Genomic DNA, 18,653 nt, shown 5'->3' on the forward strand with positions numbered 1-18,653 from the left:
TAAGCTGCCTGACATAGTTGCTGGGGAATTATCCTCTTGGACCTGGGTTGGGTTTTCCCTGCTGATACCTAAGTAACTTCTCTGCCTTGCTACCTGCTTTCCTTTTTCCACCTTCCTTTCTCAGGCATTTTTCCTTGGATTGCTTTGCGCTTCCCTGGCGGTGTCTGATCCTGCTCTCAGACGCAGCACTAGCTTGACGGGTGTTGAGGGTTATGGATGGCTCTTTAAACAAGTGGTGACTGGACTCGTGGACTGTATCCGTTAAAATTAGCTCATGCTAAAAATGCCCAGGCTCTTTATTTCAGAAGTGCCCAGACGTAGAGCCGTGCAGGACTGCTGCCTGCTGGCTCTGTCGCACGATGCTTCTGTGCTCGCGGCCCCGCTGTCTCCGAAGGCGGCGGGCTCCAGCGCTCGTCTTCGTTAGCGCGTAAAGCAGAGCCGACGCGACGTCGGCTCGCGGCGGAGAGCGCTGCCCAGGGCGCTCCCGGGCGTGCTTGGGCGCGTGTCCCCTTCTCCGCGCCGAGGGTGGCACTTCGTGCTGCTGGGTGTCCGGAGAGCGCTCTGCGGATCGCAGCGGTGCTGCCCGACCCCGCGGCCCGCCRGGCTGTTGCTTCCTGATAGCCTTTGCTTTGGAGTGGGACGCGCTGTCTAACCATATACCTGCAACCTGAACGCTCACGTGGAGTGGTGGAGTACTGTTCCCTTGCGTTTCCTGTGGGCTCGTGTTTGGATTTAGACTGTCTTCTGCCAAACAGGGAGATTCATAGCAAGTTTTCAGAGCTTTCTCTTGTAGCTTTGTATTTTTCAAACACTACTTTCTATGCAAGTCCTTCAGCTCAGGGCAGAATAAAGTCTGTTCTCGATATCCTACTGTAAGAACCAGTTTGGTGACCAGTTTTTCAGGCACCAACAAAGCAGTATGTTTTTAGTGAGCAAGATGAGGGGGTTTGATAGAACTTCGCAAAACTACAGCTTCACTTAACAGGAAATTGTTTCTTGACTTCATCACTGCRTGAAGCATTTACATTTTCTGATGATGCAAATGTCTGCAGAGGATGTTCTCTACAAGGACCTTGTACAGGACAAACCAGTTAGGGTGGGATATTCTGGGGCACMGAATGTCATGGAGACCCCTCTGATGCCTGACCTTGGTTTAGGATTGAGCTGCCTGTCCTCTGAGAACAAACAACCCGGTTTCCAAAACACRTTGCATCTCCTGAAATCGCTAGGACAGTTGTGTAGCAGGAAGAGCAGCCCCTCAGCCGCGGAGTTTGCCCCCTTCCACTGTAGTGAGAGACCTGGGAAGCCTGATCATCCTGAAGGCGCTGCAGGATGTCTCTGTTCTGCAGAGTCTTTGGTTCACGTAAGCTGCCCCTGACCTGCTTTTGCTGTTGTTTTAGTAGTAACCATATGTCCTAAGGGAAGTTGCAAAATCTGGTAGAAAACATAAAAATTTGGCTTTTTTTTAAAAGGGTTGGCGTTAAATGCACTCTCAGATCTCTCGTCATCTCTTTTGCTTGCACCTGCAGCACATGATATCAAATACACTGTGAAGATCCGGTCCCCTGCAACTTCTCACCTGGTGCTGCYGGATTGCAGTGCTGTAGCTCTTCCTTCTGGGACGTGTCATGTCTTCTCAGTGCTGAAATGCAGTGGATGGGAAGACCTGATCTAACCTTCTGTAGCTCTGGGTTGTTGCTTGCCACTGTAAAATATTTAAGCAGCCAAGGCTGCAGTCACGTAGCAGCAGTTGGAAATATGGTTGTAGTGCTGCTGCTGCCTTTTAGTCTGAGCCTCATGGCAACTTGAAACTATAACGTGATCTGTTAATTATATGGRTGTTTTTGGTTGCTGCTAGGCTAATACTTTAACTGCAAACCAGGACTRTGGAGGTGAAGTTGGAGAAAGTGATGGGAAATCCTTCAGTGTCAGTCTTCTAGAGACATTATAGCCAAAATGTATTCCAGCTAATACTATTAACTTTCCTTTATAGCTTATGGCTCTTTGATGCATTCAAATAAATAATCTGAACAAATGTAGGAATGCAAAATAAAAATAAATGTTCATTTATATGAAATGCTTTCAGCCTAAGCAAGAAAGTATAAATTAAACCAYTGAATTAAGTGCACTGGATGCCCAAACGTAGGCAAATCATAACTTAATGCTAAAATCATACAACTTATCTAAYTGCTTTATAGGATGTTTCCATTAGCTGATCAGCTGAAGCCTTTTCTTCAGCTGCGTCATATAAACTATGAATGTAGGGCTCAGGCCTGCAAGCTGTCACTTAATGTAAGGAAGYCACACCGAGCCTTCCTGTGAAATTAGCAGGGAGAGCTGCAAACAAATTCTGACTTGCACAGTGGAGATGGACTTCAACACTTCAGCCCTTTTCAGCAGTGCAGYTAAACTAAATCTTAGGACTGTTGGTTTTTAAGTGTTGTGCACCCAATAGGGGTRTAAGATATCAATGCARTTAATGTTTATGGCTAAGTGCATGCCTAGCTTTCACACTGAGCTGTTTCTCTTGGTCCTGCTGTAATCTCCATCACCAAAACTGTTTTAATGTTTAGCAAACAAAGTCAATTGAAACCTTTGAAACCTTAGATYTAGAGTTTCAGTTTAGCACTGGCCTTTATTCCAGTGTATGTGTTTGCTTTTTGTAAAGCACAAATCTATTTGGTTTAGTAGTAACTATTCCTTTTGAAGGCAAAAGAAAAGGTTAGTTAACATGAGTTAGAGTAGTTACTGCCAACTCAGGTGGGTGCTTTCCTAGAGAGACAGTTGTAAATCCTTGGGGAAGGAAGGATAGGAAAGAGGAAGCAGATCTAGCAAACTTCTGTCAGCATTGGGCTGCTTRAGAGCATGCTCTTGGTGGTGGGCAGTGTTATAGGAGGTCGGGTTATCTTGGTCAATTCGGAAGGAGCGAGAAGGAGAAAAGTCCATGAGGCACGGAAGAACTGACRGAGGGAGGGTGGCAGGAGGAGCCCTGGCAGGCAAGTTGCAGCCCAGGCAGGGGTTTGCTGATGCTTCCAGGCTGTGGGTGGTGCCCTCTCTTAGTCTGGTTTGCTCAAGATGCCTTGTAGGATTTGGTAGCAAAGGCCAGTGTCAAAACAACATGTGAAACAGCTTTAGGATGTAGGAGGGAGACCTGGCTGGTGGGTGCAGATTGTGGAAACATTCTTCGCCAGAAGGTCTGGCTGATTAAATGGGACTGGAGTTAGCTGCGTAGTTAGGCTTGCTTTAATGACTTGGATGGACTTCAGCATGTTCCTGAAGGGCTTTGTCAGATTGGCTCTGGGCTTCCTAAAATCACGATTTGTTCTGCTTTGGTGTGGAATTCTTGGTGTCTGGGGTGGAAGAAGCGGCTGTAATATGAAAACCTGTGTAAAATAAGTTTTAATTGCCCTCAGCTTCTGTTGGCAGACTGTCCAGATGACCAGGTGTAAGTTCAGGACCCCCTAGGCAGTCTCCCAAGGTTTTTTCTGATTGCTAAATGCCTCCCTTTTGCAAGCAGGGGAGATGTTTCTCAGACATAGCTACAAAGTGCTGGATATTCTAAAAATTAGTTTGCACTTATCAGCCATTTAAAATCATCTGTGTCTCTCTCCTGCAAAAATAAGCAGCTCACTATCTGTCACATTCATGCAGTTCAGTTACTGATGTTTTTTTTTTATTTCCAAAGCAATCCCTGCTGCCCTGTTAAAGGYTCCAGGACCAAGCAGGTCCTCCTCACCAGCAGTCGGGCAAGGATCTTGAGCACAAAACCTGCTTGATCAAGCTCCTATTGCATGTGGCCTTCTCACAGCTGTGTGTTTAAGGCCTGCAGAGTGCTGTTTGTACTGACTTATGTCCTTAATGGGTTTTTTTTCCAAGGAAGGTCTGCAGTTGATGAGTGTTTCTTAATTGCTGGCAATTCCTAATAGCTTGTGGCATCTAGAAGAACGGTGGTAGCTGTCTTCAGAGCTTAAACTCTCCTTGTCGCCTTTCTGCAAGGGTTTTTGTATCCCAAGGAACCTAGAGGGACGTAGCGTGCTTTGGGCTGCTGTAACGTGTGCGTGCTGACTGTCGGGTCTTTGAGGGACTCGCCAGCTCTGCCAGGTGGAGGAGCTGGTTTGGGAAGGGACAACTGCGTAGAGGGAAAAAGTGAACAGTTCAGTGTTTATGGAGGCTTTGTCCTTTTCTCCTTCGCCTGCTTTACAATTGAGCAGTCGAGATGAGGACAGTTGAATTCTGAAGGCTTGGATCTCTCCTCTGACCTTGGTGGTGACATGCTGCCTTTTGTAATCTTGGGCAAGGAGCAACTGGAAAAGGCTTGACAGAGACAAGGCAAACAATAGGCTCGCTTGCAAGAAGCAATGAATGGGATTTAATTGATTTTTTTTTTTTTTTTTTTTTGTGAAGACATTGACTTGACCCTGTAATACACATAGAGTAAATCATTAGGGGAATTAACGCACATTAAAATGCAGGTTTTTTATCATAGGGCTTTTATTATGCATATAGTTTTGTTGTTTTAATTATTTAATGACTTTCTGTGTCTTGTAGTGATAAATCTATTTCTTCTCTCTCTTTAAAAAATGTTATAAAGGGATATATGCGCTGAACAGCCGATGAATACTGAATTTTCATTAATAGCCTGGCTTGTGCTGCAAAGCTAAGCACAAATGCTCATGCTCTTTSCGAAAGAGTCTTTTGGAAGATGCTGATAAAATATTGGAGTGAGCTTGACCACTTCTTCTAGGCCTTTCTGAAACTCTTTTTTAGTCTATGTATAGCAGAAATTCTGTAGAAAGTTGTCTATTGCAAACCATAATGACAGTGTTTTGCAGCAAAATTCCCGAACTCTGGCAGCTTGTCCGCTGCTGCGCTGCTTCCCTTAACTCCTGCGTGGGCGCGTGCCTTCGCGCTTGCCCCGTCCCCCCTCCGCGGCAGGGGAGCCGCCAGCCGTCCACGCGGCGCCCTGCGGAACGCTGTCCTGGCGGTGGTGGCTCGCCCGTCCCCTTCCTCCCCTTTTCGGGGAGCATCCCCGAGTCGCCCGTTCCTTGCAGCTCTGCTAGGATTTGAGGTGGTASACGAGCAATTGCTCTCCCAGATTCTTCTTCCTTATGCAGTGACAGAAGTTGGCACATAGACGTCAAGCTGTAAATACAAATTTCTGCGTGTTTCTCCTCTACGTAACGTGGAGCTGCTGGACGAGAATAACTTGGCCGTCGCAGCGGGAGCTTTCCCGCAGGGGAGCGTTTCTGCGCCGGGGATGCTGCAGCGCTGCCCCAAGCCGCTGCAGGGACGGAGCAGCGTCGGAGCCGCAAAGCTCCGCTCCGGCTGGTGGGGACCGCGGTAGGGCCGGGTGGGCGGCAGCGGGCTGCGGACGGCCCGCGATTCCCCTCGTCCCACCGCGGGTCCTCAGCATCCTGGCCGCCTCGGGCACAGGCGGCAGCGTGGAGGACGGATCGTTGCCTCGGTGCACGTGTTAATTTATAGCGCTGCTGCGAGCTAGGTTTTCCTTGTTATCTGAGGTATTTCCTCTGGAGGAGGGAAATCAGGCTGCAGTGTATCATTAAGCAGAAGGCCTCCAGGAACTCTGATCCTGGTTGATGTGAATCCTTCTTTTATCCTCTTAGAAGAATTGAATTATATGTTTTCAGTCGTCTAAAAATCCAGCTCCAGGCCTGACTGGAGCTTTTGTTTTTCGCGTTGTCATGGTGGGCAGAAGCACCCGAACGCGCAGCACGCAGACGTGTAGGGTGCGCGTTGGAGCGGGCGGCCGCGGCATCGCCGGCGAGCGTGGGGTCGGTCGGGAAACCGCCCCYGGGTTCCCAGCTGTGGCCGGAGCCTGCGCTGCGAGGCCAGTCGCGTTTCCCGTTCCTGTCCTGTAGGACCAGAGGAGYGGCAGCGAGAAGCGCTGTTCTTGAGGTGCTTGGGCAGGGTGGTGGGCTTGTGGGGTTTTTTCCCCTTGAGGATGCATTTAGTGAATATAATACTGCTAATACCAATATTGCCTRCTGAAWTCCTCTGCAAGAGCTCAGCSACCCGGGCCAGAGTGCTCGGCCTCYTCCATGGCCGTGCTTTTCTTCTGTGCGTGTTACTGTTCTGTGGCCACGTTTCTGTTTCGCTGCTGCTGTGCGTTTGAGTGGGATAATAATGATAATAATAATAATTCTCTTCTCTTCTCTGAAATTTGCTGAGCRAGTCCGGGTCAGCAGAGGGAAAGCAAATGTTTTGCCTTCAAACGGTAGCATTTCATCGCTGTGGTTCTCTTCTTCAGGGAGAGTTTGGGGATGAAGATTTCGTATATGCRATGTGTAGGCCAGCTGGAAAGAATAAAGTAAACAAGTTTTTGGATAGGACTTAAATTTGTTAAACTGACATAGTCTCATTTTTTTTCAGTGCTAACAGGAAGTCTGTTTAGTCACTGTAAAGACTTTTCATGACAAAAAAATTACAAATTGCCTTATTSTCCTTATGGCACATTGCTTTTTAGTAGGAATAAGGCAAAAATGTATGCTAATTTTAAACCCACTGAATGTGCCTATTTTTGCAGGATTTTGAGGGTGGATCAGCTTGATCATCTCTGTGTTGAAGGGATTTGTTTCTTTAAAGGCCTGCTTCTGCAGACYGTCTGCCAGTAGTTTCTACGGGACTTCTGTTTCAGCAGGCCCGGGTAGATGCTCTTACTCCCCAAGCAGCGGTCGTTCCATGACATCTTTAAGGCTTGTCTGCGCTCTAAGAGATGAGATGACGCGGTCCTGTAGCGCATCAAGGGCATAATGAGTGTTTGGTTGACAACAAAACTGCATCCCGCAGCAGGATCGGTACAAGGATGCAAATACAGTGCAAGTCACGCAAACAAAACCTGATCTTGTTTCATGTTTTTCTTTTTGAAGAATTTTAGTTGCAGAGGTTTCTTCTTTATTTTACATATATGCAGATGCATATATGCAGTCCGTGAGTRTTTGCTACGGCAGCGTAACTGACTGCAGTAGCACTTGTTTAAAAATGCAGACTAGTGCTCGTTTGTGGAAGGAGGAGGGCAGCGGGTTCTGGGAGAAGTTATCCGCAGCGTAAACGCGTTGGGTCGGAGTCGTTAATCTGACATTCACACAAGTCTAATAAAGTCCGGAGCCCGGAGATCTGGCACCATCGCAATACCCAGAGGAYGTTAAGTATGAGTCTTAAAACCAAGAGTATTGGAAACGAGATATTTTTACGTCTCGTTTGGGAGTAATATAATTGTGTTTTGTGGCTCTAGCAGATGCTTGGGCCAGCTGGTTGGAGAGCGTTGTGGATTTTTTAGCTTTGGTACTATACAGATAAAGCCCTTATATAGAATCCTCATTTTTTAAAAAAAATTGTCTCCTGGTCAGAAGACCCAATTTTTCGTGTGTCCACGTTGCCTTGTAGACTGCCTAGCCTGTAGGCGCTTCCATCGCGAGTCTCTGGAGACGAGCTCTTGAGCCTGGTCGGAGGCGGCGGGCGTTCGAGGCCGCCCCGGGGCTGGGGCCGCTCCGTGCCTCGGGAGAGGGGGCCGCGCCGGAGGGGCGCTTGCTCCCGACGCGCCGCTCCTGCCCCGTCCGCCGGGAGCCCGGAGACGGAGCTGGCGGCAACAGGCCGAAGGAGCGTTTTCGGCCGGCGAAGCCCCTTTGCTTACTGTTAACATAAGCTTGGTTTTGGTGGCATAAATGTGTGAATTGACCAAATGAGCCATTTTTTCCCCTCAAAAGAAGGGTAGGGTTCTGCAGTTACAGGGTGGCGTGGCTGAATGAAAGTGGCAAGTTGTTCTGTGTTTTTAACTGTAATAATGTGTGTTGTGGGACTGTTTTCCATGATCCCTGTTCAGAGACTGAAATGTATTGGCATATTATAAATTGGTTTTAGCAGAAAAACTTTCAATGTCATAGTGTGGCAAGACTTGAAGTGATTTAAGTGACAGACCTAAAATTAGGCTTGGGGATGGTGGCTGCTTTTTTCTAAGATGAAGATGTTCAGAAGAATTCTGTTACAACTGTCCAGTTGCTAAAAGAACCATGCAAAATAATGCCTTTTTTCTACATTTTCTTTTTCAGGAAATTGCAGCTTATTTAATAACATTTGAAAAGCATGAAGAATGGCTAACAACTTCCCCTAAAACCAGGTAACATTGCTAATAATTCAGCCTGTGAAAATGTACATTGACTTATTTGCACTGATTACTTGACTTTGCTAATCAATTCTTTGGCCACGAAGTGAAAACTCCAAGTCATGCTTGATGGCTTGAGACACCAAAGTCTCGTTAATTGACTTAATGAGCATTTTATTGAATGAAATCAGATTGATTAAAAATAGAGCAGCTGCAATCTTGACAGGCTAAAGTTTTAACCTGATTGTTCGACRTTTAATTGTATCCCTTCAGATGAATGGATTTAAAGCCTTTGAGTGAGGTTGTAGGCTATTTATCTTGACAGTACTCCCTACGGCCAGGAACTTYAAATACATAAATAACAGCCCACCACCACCACCCTCCCTTGTGCTTTGCCTGCTTAAAATGCAGGCTCTGGGATTGTTTGCATTTTGGTGTTTTTCTTGTTGGGGTTAAGTGCCTCATGCTGAGGAGATCCCAGAAAGCCACATTAACAGACATGTCTGCAGTTTATTATTCAGTAAATGTCATGTATTCTTCTATCTGCCATAAATGTTTAACTTCTCCAGCCCCRTGGGAATGGCTGCATTAAGTTTAGGCTGCAGATGTTTTCCTGGCATTTCCACTGTTAAGACTCAATGTTTCAGTACATGTCAGTAATGCAAAAAATGACTCTTGTTCTCCAATGCTGCTTGGAGCCACGTCCCTGCTCCTGGCAGCCTTACCCGAGGGTGTCACGGGGGCTCAGCGTGGCAGACCCCGCGGGTGCTGAAGTTGTGCCGCGCGGGCAGGCGCAGTGCGCGATGGGCTTCGCACCCGGCTCGTGGATGGGAGCGGCTCACCGCTGCAMGAATGAAAACGAGGGCTCAGAGCCTTTTCCTGTCCTGCATCCCCATCAGCATCCACCCGCAGGCAGTGCAGATGTGGTGCAAGAGGACTCTTAGTTTGCTTGGTTTGGCATTATATTCCTTTAATTGGCAGGGGCAGAAATTATAGCAGGACATGAGAGCTGTTACTGACCATAACAAAAACTGCAAATTAATGTTTAATAGCTCAAACTGGAGAGAGGACGCGGATAAAGGAGGGCAGTGCAYGAGCAGCTGGAGAACAGGGGAGGACTGCTTCCCATGCAACATTAGAAAGCAAGTTCTGTTTTATTTTAGGTTACTTTTTTCCAGGCTCTTCTGTACCTCTTGTGGTTTCCTTCTGAAAATGAGCAAAGTATTACTTATGTTGTCTGTAATGCCTGGAAAAAKAAATTTGAAGCCCTATTGCAATCTCAAGCAGTTCTTTAAGATCCAGTAGATGTATCAAAGCTGTCATRATTGTTTCAAAGGGTCTTAACTGCATCTTTTCCACTGATAATRGGGKYYTTTTTTCCCCCCCTTTCCCTTGAAGTGTGTAAATGCCTTGTTTCACTCCCCTGCTTGGCTGCTGCACAAAAGGTAATATGATAATACTGGAAAAGACTATTTCTCTGACCTGGTAATCTGAGCTACAGAATTAATGCAAAATATCTTCTTGCTGAACGCTTGCCAGCTAAGCCTATTAAGTGGTCAGAGTGTATATTAAATAGTCAGGGGATATGCATGGTATCATTAAAGATATCAGATTATAAATATGTTTGCAGTAGTGGTTTATGATTTTAAGAGTGAGTTTGGTTTGCTGAAGGCAATGCATGAAAATAACAATTTTCTTTATGAATATTACAATGCCCACCTCCTGTGTGTTTACACTTGAAAGAAAGAATGTCCCAGGAGAAGGAAAGTTGTGATGACTCTTCAAGGACCTTCCTAAGCAGCTGAGTTCGTTTTGATGGATATAGYTTTTAATATTAAAATTAATTGGAGCAGGTAAATGCTGAGTTCATACAATTAGGGCTCTTGATATTAAAGAATTAATAACATCGATCCAGCRCTGAACTGCAAAATTCCCCATTCTTTGTTTGCTGCAGTGGGGGCTGCTAATTTCATTTTAGAAAATTAATAAAAAGGAATTGGACTACTGACACTTAGAGTCAACTTAGCTACTCATTTAATAGGAACTCCTCAGCGATTCATGCTCTGTATCATTTTGTTAAGAAACTCCAGGAACTGTTGGGCTGTGTGTGGGCAGAGTTTGTCAGCACTGTCGTCGGAGGGCTTGGGAACCCCCTGCTCGCTCCCCTAACTGGGGAGCGGAGGCGGAAGCTGCTTGTGTGGTGAATGGCTTTTTGCTGYGCACAAAAATAGAAGTGTGTTGGATATTTGCCACATCCAACAGACACTTCTATTTTTCAGTTTTAATATTTGCCRTATTAAAACTGAGGAAATACAGTTTGAAACACACTGTTTCAAGAGTGTAACCTGATCTTGCTAGGGATTCCTAGTAAATATGGAACACGACAATCTCATGTTTGGTTGCTTATCCTGCAGTTTGGATCCTTGAATGTTGAATATTGATGATTTATTTTAACTGCAATCCAGTTGAGGACTTYGTGCAAAGGAGTTGTTGCTGAGCTGGTGACCTAACAGGCACGAAGCTTAAAGAATCTTGAATTACTGAACTAATATCTAAGGTGGCAAAAGATGGGACAGTTTGTTTCAAGTAACACCCCTGTGCCTGTCCTGATCTTGCTCATAACGAAGTGTTTGCAGTGCCATACTGGTCAGTTATGGTTTTGCTCATACAGGGAAAAAGTATTCTCTGACACAAAGGAGCTATGAGAACTTGGACGGGTCCCTAAAATTGCCTCCCCCCCCCCCTTTTTTTTTTTAGAAAAATGAAACTTCTTGTGGAATCACTAACTTAAATATGCTAATAAATTTACTGGAATACTATTATACCTAAATCTTACAAGCTGTACAGTTTATTGGCATAATTTAGCAAGTATATTTTGCAACGTGCTGACCTTGATGCTGTCTAGTCRTGATATTTAGCTGCTTGTTAACTTGTCAGATAACCATGTTATTCTGGTTGTCAGTGTGGTGATGGTTCAAAAATACTCTGCTATATGAAGATGCTTTATTTGTTTAAGTGCCTTCTGTGATGATTGGCTTTAGTTTTTCTTTTAAAGAATATTTTAATATGCTTGTGATCATCCAATGCATTGCACCTGTTTCACAAGTAAAGCACAGACAGCTAAAATGACTTAGCAATGAGCAGCAGCTGCAAGGTCAGATTTTGGTAGGAGTGGAATTTGTTTTTGTCCTAAGACAAACCAGTTAAACCTTGTCTTGCAGAGCACCAGATCTCACTATTTTTATGCAAGTTTGGGCATTCGATTGGTTATTGAGCATGAAGTCACGCTGCTTCTTCCAGTTGATGGATATCATCATCCTTGTAGCTGCTTTTGCAGGGTTACTTGCCTCTCCTTGCACTGCATTAGGCTGACTGCTCTTCTAGGCAATGATGCTGCTTGATGTCTTTTATAAAACAAAAGATCAATAAGAGCAACAAACAAAGAACTGCACCGAAATCCCCAAGAAGCAGCTTCTGAGAAGGTCAGAACTTGAGTTAGGTTCAAGTGCAGACTTGGCGCTGGAGAGCGCCAGGGGTCGAAGGCTGCGCGCGAGCTCCGCAGCACGGCAATGCAGCCGCAGCGCTCCTGGCCGCTGCTCTCTGCTGCCCTCGGGGGAAGCTGAGCCYGGGCTGTGGTTGGTGCTCCAGTCTGCGCTGGGCTGGACGTGGCTGGGAAAGCTCTTCCTGTTGCGGCTGCTCCCTGGGAAACACTGTAAAGCAGCTGCTTGCAGGTGCAGGTTTCAACTGCCAGTASTGTTTGCATTTCTGTTGCATGCACATTCTCCAAATCGGCTGTGTTGTACCAGATAATGGGAGCAGAAATGCATTGCTCAGTGTGGTCTGGCGTCCCCTATGATGAGCTGTGCGCTCAAATGTGTGCTGTTAGGCATCTCCACACCTCTGGGCTGTTGCCATCAAATTGGTGGTGTTCTGGCAGGTGCAGGTGTGCAATACCAAATAACCACAGCACTTTTAACAGAGGCTTCAGACTCACTTCGTAGCCAGTTTGRCAAACTTTGGTGTTTTGCTTTTGCAAAATACAGAGTTGGCTGTATTTACAAAGCGAGYGTTGAGCTGCTGTTCTGGCAGGGGAGATGGAACAAAGTGGCATTTCCCAGCGAGCTGCAAAAACAAGGAGCAGAGTTCGTGCATTTGGTCAAAGGCAGGCCCAGGTGACCCTTGCTTCTTCACCAGATAGTCCCAAAGCTGGCAAAGCTCGCTGTTGGTGAGATACAAGCCTAATGCCAGAAAACTGCCCTTTTTCTTTTCTTCCTGGAACAATACATAGAAATCTGATATTCAGCCCATCAGCCATCTTGTCTGCCGAGGCTGGTGTGGTTTTTTTTTCTTTTAAGAGGCATGCTTATCAGTTTTCAGGAAGCCRTGGCTTTCTGGAGAAATCATCCATCTCAAAAAAGAATTTCTTCCTGAGCCGRTAAATACTTAGTTTCTTTACATCTTGAAGAATAACCTCTGCAAGCTAGAAAACCAGAACATTTAAACAGAATAGTTTCTAAGAGATGGGTTTTACAGAGACTATAACAATCCTGGTGGGTTGAGAGAAGATTTTTTTGGCTTTAAATTGGCTGTGTAGATCTTGCAACAAGTGGAAGTTGCATTCCTGAGTGGAATTTGCRTGTGGAAGCAAGGTGCAAGGCCAGGGTGCAGGTCGGCCGTGAGCACAGCTGCTCTGCACAAGCAAGGCACCATGCTGTCTTCTGTGTGGTGGTTGCCTCCCAAAAAGGGAGGTTGCTGCTGTTCGAGTCACRAGCGAGAGGCTTCCCAGCTTTTGAGGCGCCTTCAGGAGAGGAGAAGGTCCTGTGCAGTCAGTGCTGCAAGCAAGTACCCTGTCTGGATGCGTATGGGAGCACCCTTGGCATTCTCCGAGGGGGCTGCAGCAGCTGAGCATTTTCCCCTTCCTAGCCTTCCTTTTCCCTCCATGTGCAACACTCCCGTGCGTCCGCTTTCTTGGTTGCCTGTCCGTGGACCTGCCGATGCTGGGGCTGACGGGAGCACAGTAAATACAGAGCTTTGTTTTGTTACTCGCAGAGCAGGGAAGATGAATGTTCCTTGGGAAATGTTTTAGGAAGCTGGCACTGTGATAAGCTGTCCTCTRTGCTAACGTGGGGGTAATTCCCAAACGTGGGATTTCAGCCCTGAAAGAAGCCAAATGCCATGTTAAGGCAGTGAAACCTGGCAGTGATTAATATTTCTGGAACTAAAAAAAAAAAAGTTAAGTTGCAATGTACTCATATAAATCAATAGCAATTTACATATGCTGTCAGCATCTATTTGTGGTAATTTAGTTTTACTTCTGCTACCTACTGGCTTATTTTTAGCATTTTAATTTYCCTCTCTTGGCTTAAGGAAGACAAGCATTGCTTTTTCCTTAACAGACAAGGGCAGTAGGATGTGCAGTGTTTCCTATTGATAAATTCTGACCTAATAAATCACTGGGTTGTCAGGACCCAGTTCATAATGGCGCAGAAAAAGGCTTAGCTCTGTTTGCAAAGCATGGTTAGAAGTGGAAAGGGTGCATCTCGCCTGTTAGTGCTTCTCCTGTGTCGAGAGTAGGTAGGGACTGTGCTTAGTGTCTAACGTAGCCCTCGGGCACCGCGAGGCCCGGAGCGGAGCTGGCCGAAGACGCGGGAGGCGCTGCCCATTCCTGTTAGGGTCAAGTGGGACTAATCGGTACGTGTGGGTTTAAAGATGCGCCCAAGCCCTGTGTTTAGCTCTCTGCATTTTGCTTTTGGGAAAACTCAATGGATGAAAATGTCAATSATGAAGGAGAAGAAAAACTCTGAGTTCAAACAAGATCAGTTTTCCCCTGGCACCTTTCCTTCCGGAGGGAAGGTGCAGAATTAAACTTATGGAGTGGTAGTAGAAGGATGTGGCTTGGAAGTGCTAGCTGGGTGGAGGAGAAAGGATTGGGTGGCTTTTTTAATGGGRAGTTGTGTGGATGATAATTCCCAAAGCTAATGGAAAGCTGAGCCTGTAGCGATGCTAAACCAGGCCAGGTCCTAATGAAATTCCAAGGTCGTGAGAAGTAGAAAAGTAGAGTCCAAGCCTTGTCATTGATAGATTGTCTTGGGAAGGACTGCTCCACCACTGATTCACCTCAGCTTCTGCTGGTGTTGCTTGCTGAAACAGAGGATGTGGATTACATTACAAACTAGTTAGAAATCATTCTTTCTGAGTGAAAATGCACTCAAACCAATCGTCACTTCTTTTCCCTTTTTTGTTAGGTTTGTGGTGATTTTGGTTTTTTCTTTTGCCACCCCTGGAGTTTTCACATTTGCTATGAAATTCAATTTGTTATGTTAAATATGGGCTTGTAACCAGGCTGAAGTGGAGGGTAGCAGTCCACAATGAGATTTAGAGGGAGCATGGCAGGAAAACGCAATAAAATCACTGTTTCGACAAAACTGCCTGTAGGGATGTAAAAGTGAAAAGAAATGGAAGCGTTCCCTTTGAGAGCAATGCTTGGGTTTGTTGTATGCCGATACGTGCAGAGGAAGAACCTTGTAGTTATTAAGCAAGCAGTCAGTGGGCTCTCAGGTTGGAYGGGGATGTGTTTGAGGTTGAGTTGTGCAAAACGAGCGCTGCTGGGGAAGGCGCTGCCCTGCTGCGCGTTCGGAGGTGACGCTGCTTCTCTTGCTCTGGAGCTTCGGGAACGGCACCCGCTTCTGTCCTTCTGTTTGCAGGTCCTCCACGAGGCAGTCGGGTCAGCGGCAGAGACTTGCCTCARTGAAGGCTTTCAGAAGCACCACCACCTTTCTCGGGATCTCTGTCACCAGAGCGGATTTGAGTTTAAATGTGCTCTTGTCAATTTGAAATGTTTGGACTCATGTCATCTGCTTTCTAAGATTTCTTCTTTTTTCTAAGTCTGCTTTTGTTGCTTATTGCTCATTCTAGTTCAAAGAACATATTTACCCTTGGAATTCCCTTAGCTACAATTTTGTTATTTTATTTTAAAGCATATTTAAAACTGATTTCCAAGGTCTCAGGTAACTTGGGGAGCTTGGGCAACTTTCTGAAAAACGTGGCTTACTATCTTAATAGTTCTCACTCCCAGACATGCTTGAGTTGAAAGTTTGGTTGCTTTTTTGTTATATCCTTGTGTATTGATGGAATATTTCTTGTGTGCTTAGGTGCAGTGTATATATATCTATCCATAATGTTGCATAATGAGATTATATCTCTACTAGTTGTTTTCTACGGGTTCTAAAAGCATTTTAGAATTTTGCAGTATATTAATTTTGTATTAAGTAATTAAATAGTAAAATGTTCAATTTTCAGGTTAAAAAAAGTAGGGCAATAAATATTCATAACTTATTTGATTAAGGAAATTACTATTTCCTATGTCATTAAAGTGAGATTAACTAAGGTTGGTTCTGAATGAGGATTGAAAACAATTGTGCTTTAGAATTACTTTGTGTTAGGTCACTRTCTTCTGAGCTCAGCTCTCCAATGTGCTTGGTGCATCCTTCCTAAGGAGAAAAACTATGGTTTTTTTCTTAATTTTAAATGTATGTTGTAAAAGCTTTTTTTAAAAAAAAGGGGGATGGAGGGTGCCAGCAAACAGTGTTATTGCAGTAGTTTGCTTTCACTGATTGCAACTGCAGCAGTTTGAAGAGAGACATGAGCTCTGGGATGTAATGAAATTATCCTTTTAGATTCAACCTACTTGGCTGCTAGGTCAGACCACAAGTATTGCAAATGCACCCTGGACTGGGCAATAAAACAGACAGTAGCGTTTGTAGCAATTTAGCACATTTTTTGATAGCTCTTCAGTGAACTGTTGAAGAAACCTGGAATTTCCTGACCCTTAAACTTGATGTTCCTGCTGCAGCAGGTGAATGCTCAGAAAGGAGTTTTCAGAATCCTTTTTCATTGCAATTCAGGCCTGAAGAAGCACCAGGCTGGCAATTCTTTTCTTGCAGAACTGAGTTTGTGCAACATTATGCTTCAGGAGCTGTGAGAACCTGCTGCTGCCTCCCGAGCTGCCGAGCGAGGCCGGGCTGGTGTGCATGAGATGCCRTGACCAGGCGGTTCCGAATTCGGGGGTGGTTCTGGAAGTTCTGTTGCCCTCCTGGCTAGTGCAAACAAATACTCTTCAGACCTTGCTTTAACATCKAAGGCAGGTTTTAAAGGGCCTTATTTTCTTGTACATCTCATCTGTTCTGAAGTTTTTAGGGCTGTCAGCCTTACCTGTGCGTGATCCTGAAATTCTGGGTTTTCTGCTTGTGCTGCTGGAAACTCTGTTTACATGTTTAAGATCTGATGCAACCTTTTTTCTTTTCTTTTTTTTTTTTTTTTCTCCTGCTGTTAGAAGAGATGCTTGTGCTGGCAGATCTCTTTAGCTTGGGATGCTGCTTGACATAATACCTGCTAAATATGGCACAGTCTTTCGTACACTTTAAAGCTTTCATGGCTCTAGCCCTTTCTTCTTAATGCTCTGAGTATTTCCTACTCTCTTCCTGAAGAAGATGAACTCTACTGGGATGGTTTTAATAGGCATTGATTCACATAGATTTTTAGCCAGCGTGGTCCAGGGGAGTTGAGAAGCCAATAATTAATTCTTTTAACAGCTCATCCCTTTTGTTTTAAAATGTCCTAATAGGAGGATTGCTGGGAGCCATCAGGCTGCCTGACCCAGATCAGTTCATTCTCCAAGCGCTTCATTCAGATGCTCCTCATGAATTATTCAGCTAGACAGGAGGTAAAAGCTTGTGCTACTGGAGAGCTTGTTTCACTTAATATTTAACTAGTAGCTCAGGAGAGCTGCGTCACTGCTAAAGACGTATGGACAAACTTGCAAGCAAGGAAAATATTCCCATGTCCRTTAACAACAGGCACAGCTGGTGCAAATGCAGATGTTTCCTTCCTTTCTGTAAGGAAGCAGAACAGTTTTCCGTGCTGCTCCAGGTTGTTCTCTGTACCTACTACAGAGGTTGGTTGAACCGTTCATGGTTGTCCTAGGTGACTTGGCCTTCGTATCTGCCTGGCTACGGCAGGAAGTGCCAAGTCTGCGGCTGGAGACTGGTTCTTGTGCCCTTGCTCCGTGCTCCTGCCTGTCACTGCAACTCCTCAGCCCCGGTGAAGCCCACAACAGCTGCTGTTCACCCGTGGACCTGGAGAAATAGTCGAGCAGTTTCTGCCCCTCTGCCCCAAAAATGGAGAACCCTAGAAAATGTAGGATCATCAGAAAAAGCAATTTTTCTGATAATATAGCAATAAACTATTCAGGAGGCTACTGTCTGCCTTCAGTGAGGCTTGGTAAGCCCTTTCTGTGGGTAGAGATGGCCAACAAAAATGTGTAGTGTTACTACTTGGACAAAACTGACGTTTAGGATTTGATAAGGGGAGTGAGAAGTTGCTCGGGGTTTTGAGGGCTGTTGTGTGTGATGAGCGGGCTCTCCTGTTCGGTAGGTGCTATCTGGGTTTAATGGACTCGCAGCTGAATAAGGTAGTAGCTGTTTTCTGTCCCCATTAAAGGGAAAGAAAGATGAAAACTCATCAGAAGAGGTTTTGCTTTGGGACTCCTGATGGCTGGAACCAGACTGCTTAATAGTTTTTACATATTTTGGGCTTTCAGGTTGGAGGGTTTCATGAAGTAGGGAGGCTCTAATTGGCRTTGTGGGACCACGTTGCAGAAACCCTTTTCTGCGTAATGGGTAAAGGTGGTAGGAGGACCAAGAAAACTGGTATTTGTTTATGCTGTTTTAAACAGCAACAGAATGAAGAACTTTGCATTTAAATGCTTTATGACTTAATTTATATTCTAGTATGGTAATGAGGAAGTATCTTTTGTCCAGGAGGTGAGATATGCAAAAGTAACCTTTAAGTTGCTCATAATTAACCTTTAATGATATTCTCTCATTTTACCAAGATGCTCTGAGAATCAAAGGCAACATACAGAAAGAGCATCTGAGACTGCTTGTTGCATCTTAATGGCCTGCAAGAACCCTCTGATTAAAAATAAACAATATTTACTCAGATTACTTACTGACAAAGTTTCCCCCCTCCAGGAAATCTAGCAGTGAAACCTAAATACTGGGCTGGAGCCAAGCATCTCTTTTATCCTCAGTTCCCTGTGTTTAGTTGGGAGGGATGAGGATGCACAAGGTCCCAGAAAGGCACACAGTGTCAGAAATGAGAATGCTTTGCTTTTCAGACAGGGCTGCTACAAGAAGTATAATATTTATCATAAATATAGCTTGATTTAAATTGTACTTTCAGTAAGAGCATGGTAAAAATTTTGAATTGGAAATRGTCTTTTTTAGCACTATGACTGTCTGTACGGGAGGAAGAAGTCAGAAAGCTTGATTGAAGGGAGCTGTGCATATCGGAGGACCTGCTATTCAGCTTTAAAGAATACAAATTGATTTGTATAACAAACTGTTTGTCAGAAGATGAGGAGCTGACTACAGAGGCTGATTTTTAYGCTGAATAACAGTGCTTGTAGGTAATGAGCAGGCTTTTATCTTTGGCTGGAATGAAGAATAATTTGCTAACCTTGTAGCTGCAGTTT

The 18,653-nt window shown here is 45.1% G+C and overlaps 1 protein-coding gene across 4 annotated transcripts in view; it reads left to right on the forward strand.

The window, feature by feature from the left end:
• Positions 1–18,653, forward strand: part of CAMTA1 (calmodulin binding transcription activator 1) — a 421,647-nt gene that overhangs the window by 113,573 nt on the left and 289,421 nt on the right. For all 4 annotated transcript variants that reach the window (XM_085311536.1, XM_085311532.1, XM_085311534.1 and 1 more), the window contains one exon: positions 8,067–8,134. In XM_085311536.1, coding sequence (XP_085167662.1) covers positions 8,067–8,134 — 68 coding nt within the window. The remainder of the gene's footprint in view (positions 1–8,066; positions 8,135–18,653) is intronic.

Source organism: Rhea americana, unplaced genomic scaffold, assembly GCF_003343005.1.
Source record: "Rhea americana isolate MKP2758 unplaced genomic scaffold, rheAme1 scaffold_343, whole genome shotgun sequence".
NCBI classification, from domain to species: domain Eukaryota; kingdom Metazoa; phylum Chordata; class Aves; order Rheiformes; family Rheidae; genus Rhea; species Rhea americana.